The sequence below is a fragment of the Strongylocentrotus purpuratus genome, unplaced genomic scaffold (assembly GCF_000002235.5).
Source record: "Strongylocentrotus purpuratus isolate Spur 01 unplaced genomic scaffold, Spur_5.0 spur5_scaffold_3, whole genome shotgun sequence".
NCBI classification, from domain to species: domain Eukaryota; kingdom Metazoa; phylum Echinodermata; class Echinoidea; order Camarodonta; family Strongylocentrotidae; genus Strongylocentrotus; species Strongylocentrotus purpuratus.
In genome coordinates this window covers 36,914,838-36,918,426 of record NW_022145609.1, presented here as the reverse complement: position 1 = coordinate 36,918,426, position 3,589 = coordinate 36,914,838, and the positions used below count along the sequence as shown (strand labels likewise).

At 38.2% G+C, this 3,589-nt stretch overlaps 1 protein-coding gene across 1 annotated transcript; it reads left to right on the top strand.

Annotated features, from left to right (window-relative positions):
- The first annotated feature begins 222 nt into the window (after window positions 1-222).
- Window positions 223-1,848, top strand: LOC115928575 (protein fem-1 homolog A-like). Its single transcript, XM_030995920.1, has 4 exons — window positions 223-340; window positions 670-921; window positions 1,258-1,332; window positions 1,817-1,848. The coding sequence occupies exons 1-4, from the start codon at window positions 223-225 to the stop codon at window positions 1,846-1,848; spliced, it is 477 nt and encodes a 158-aa protein (XP_030851780.1).
- Window positions 1,849-3,589: the final 1,741 nt, after the last annotated feature.

The following is a 3,589-nucleotide window of genomic DNA, read 5'->3' as shown; positions in this document are numbered from 1 at the left end:
CTAAAGCCGAGTACGGATCTGAATGCAAAGTCCAATTTATGTAATGCTTTCATATAATCACGCTTGATTGTTCCTCCAGAATAGACCAAATATCTTTGCTACTAAAGGGTACGGGCTAATTCACACTGTAGTTCAATGTCACATTACAATAAGTAACATGGTGTTTGGAGAGCACGGAAATATCATAGAGAGAAAAACGTTGTGGTTGTGAATTACCTTAACATGGCGCTGTTTTCAGCAGCAGCAAAAGGTGACGTCCTCACGATCCAATCATTAATCGACTCAGAAGACAAGTCAGAGGATTCAGGAGGAGTTGATGTAAACTGTTCGGATGCGTTTGGCAAGACGGCCCTCCACATTGCTTCAGAAAACGGACATTTGCAAACGGTTAAATGCCTAACACATCATGAAGCAAAAGTGAAGTAATCGATGCTAACCTACAGACATCGATTAACTTATGCTCACAGAAAGGCCATCGTCATGTGGTAGAGCTGTTAGTAAACGAAGGAGCAGATATTGATGTTGGTGACAAAGATGGGTTTACAGCTCTCCACATAGAATCATCTGAGGGTCACCTTGATATTGTCAAGTACCTTGTTAGATAAGGGGCACAGCTTGACAAATGTGACAAAAACGACAGGACACCCTTGTCTTGTGCTACTCAAGAAGGCTATCTTGAAGTCGTCGAGTATATCGTCAACAATGGAGCAGATATTGAAATTGGTAATAAAGATGGATTAACAGCTCTTCACAAAGCATCATTCAAGGGTCATCTTGGTATCGTCAAATACTTTGTTAGGAAAGGGGCACAGCTTGACAAATGTAACAAAAACGACAGGACACCCTTGTTTTGTGCTACTCAAGAAGGCTATCTTGAAGTCGTCGAGTATATCGTCAACAATGGAGCAGATATTGAAATTGGTAATAAAGATGGATTAACAGCTCTTCACAAAGCATCATTCAAGGGTCATCTTGGTATCGTCAAATACTTTGTTAGGAAAGGGGCACAGCTTGACAAATGTAACAAAAACGACAGGACACCCTTGTTTTGTGCTTCTCAAGAAGGCCATCTTAAAGTCGTCGAGTGTATCGTCAACAACGGAGCAGACATTAAAATTGGTGATAAAGATGGGTTAACAGCTCTTCACATAGCATCATCTAAGGGTCATCTTGATATTGTCAAATACCTTGTTAGTAAAGGGGAAGACCTAGGGAGACTTGGTAATGATTACTGGACACCTCTACACCTTGCTTTAGACGGTGGCAATCGTGACATCGCAGAGTATCTTTTGAAGGAAGGAGCCAACATTAACACGTGTGATGAAGGTGGATGTACACCTCTATATATCCCATCTCAAACTGGTAATATTGATGTAGTGAACTATATAACCAGTCAAGGAGCGGGGCTGGACAGCACTTGGTTTGGCTTCATTGGGGGGACACCTTGACATCGTCAAAGTTGTCGTTAACGAGGGGGCACAGCTTGACAAATGTAACAAAAACGACAGGACACCCTTGTTGAGTGCTTCTCAAGAAGGCCATCTTGAAGTCGTCGAGTGTATCGTCAACAACGGAGCAGACATTGGAATTGGTCTTAATGGTGGGTTTACAGCTCTTCACATAGCATCATTCAAGGTTCGTCTTGGTATTGTCAAATACCTTGCTAGGAAAGGGGCACAGCTTGACAAATGTGACAAAAAAGACATATACCTCAGCGAAGGTGCCGTTTGAATATGTACCTTGCAGGAGTATTGGATTTATCATCGTTTTGCGTTTAATATTTTGATTTTCAAATTCATCTCCTTTTCTACCACAGGTGCCGGCGGACAAAATGGCGTCGGAGCCTAGATGCCTGATGAAAATGGATTCAAGCCTTTTCAAAGCAAATCTCTTTCCAGATTTAGTATAGATTTTTGATTTCTAATTTTGAACTAAAAAATGTATTGTAATGTTAGCAATTAAGTTGTAAACCAGTATATCCTAGATGAGTAATTATATTATGAAATTATTCTATCAAAAATCCGATGTGACGATCCGCAGTCAATACTCAACAAATGATGAATTAGGCAAATGCATTCAAGTAATGTGAAATATAGAAATAGGTCATTTTGGAATATTGAAGCTTTATGAAACAAAATGACAAACCGGCAAACTAATATGCATTACAAATAAATGTATGGTCTACAACTATTAAATGCATTCAAAATTCATCGATAAAATCAGAATATTTTGCAAGTTCTGCACATCATCTAAATAATAGAGATAAATACAGCATTTTCATGGTACTTCTATATTAGCCTCATACAAGAAACAACTATTGAACGGTCTTTATATTGAAAATTTGTTAATTACTGCTGACATACAAAGGAATGGAACGATTTGGCTTTTCTTCAACTAGGGAAAATCGCAAGAAGCTTTTCGTGTAAAAGTTGTTAAACTACTAAAGAAGCCGCACGGTAAATATGCCTTTGATTGTGTTTATGTGTTTTGTAGTAGTTAGAAAGATAAAATGGCCGGATGATGGTAAATGTACAGAGAGTGAGGGAGTGGTAGTGGGTGTGTGTTTTATGTGTGTAATAGTGCACAAGTGTGTGAGTGTAACTGGGTTTTTACATACGTCTTGTAATATTTTTGTAATTTTTGTAATTTTTCCGTCAGGAGACCAACCATTTCTTTGTTTGTTTGTTTTACTTTAATACCTTATCAACAAAAACCTGTATCCAGCCAAAAGGCTGTTTTAAAGTCTGTTTACAACAAAAGACAACATTAAAGATAACATCAGTAACAATTAAACAATTCTGTACATAAAAAAATGATTACACAAAATAAATATAAGGTATGTACAATGAACAAATATGAGATATTTAAGTAAAATAATAATATTACGCTTTTATATAGCGCTTAAATCAAATGTCTCTAAACGCTTTACAGATGTAATATTACCCCGGTCATTGGATTCAATACTTGCCCACTTACACTTTGTGCACAATCTCCACTCCCTGGGGAGCATTCCAGCCAGGCGTTACTAGTACTTGACGCTCAAAAATTGTTTGACCAACAATGACGGTCGCATCCTACCGGGTAGAGAGTAGCAAGTGCAGGTTGATATCTTGCCAAAGGATGTTAGTGCCGTGTCGGGATTTGAACCCTCGACCTTCGAATCTCCAGTCAAGCGCCTTAAACCACTCATCCACGACACTCCTACTAATAGGAAAAAAAAAAAAATTACGACCGAAAAGTTCATGGTGCGAAAACGTTACTCAGGTTTTGCTAAGGTCCGTCAAAGTCAATTTTTGAGCGAAGAAAGAGAGCTAACCGTATCGTTAGACCAACTCATAATATGCAAAGAAAGAAGAGTGGAAAGGAAAAGAGGAAGGAATAGAGAGAGAAAACGAGGGATGTATGCATGTGTGTTTGTGTTTAATTTGAACAAAAGTGTGTATTAATACTTGTGTTCTGATGAATATATTTAGTTTACATCCTTAGTTTTTCATTTCTTGACGAGGGGTAAAAATCAAATGTATCGTGTACTCATTTTAAGACACCTGTATTCTTCTATGGATATTCGGTGACTGGTCCCTCAGAAACT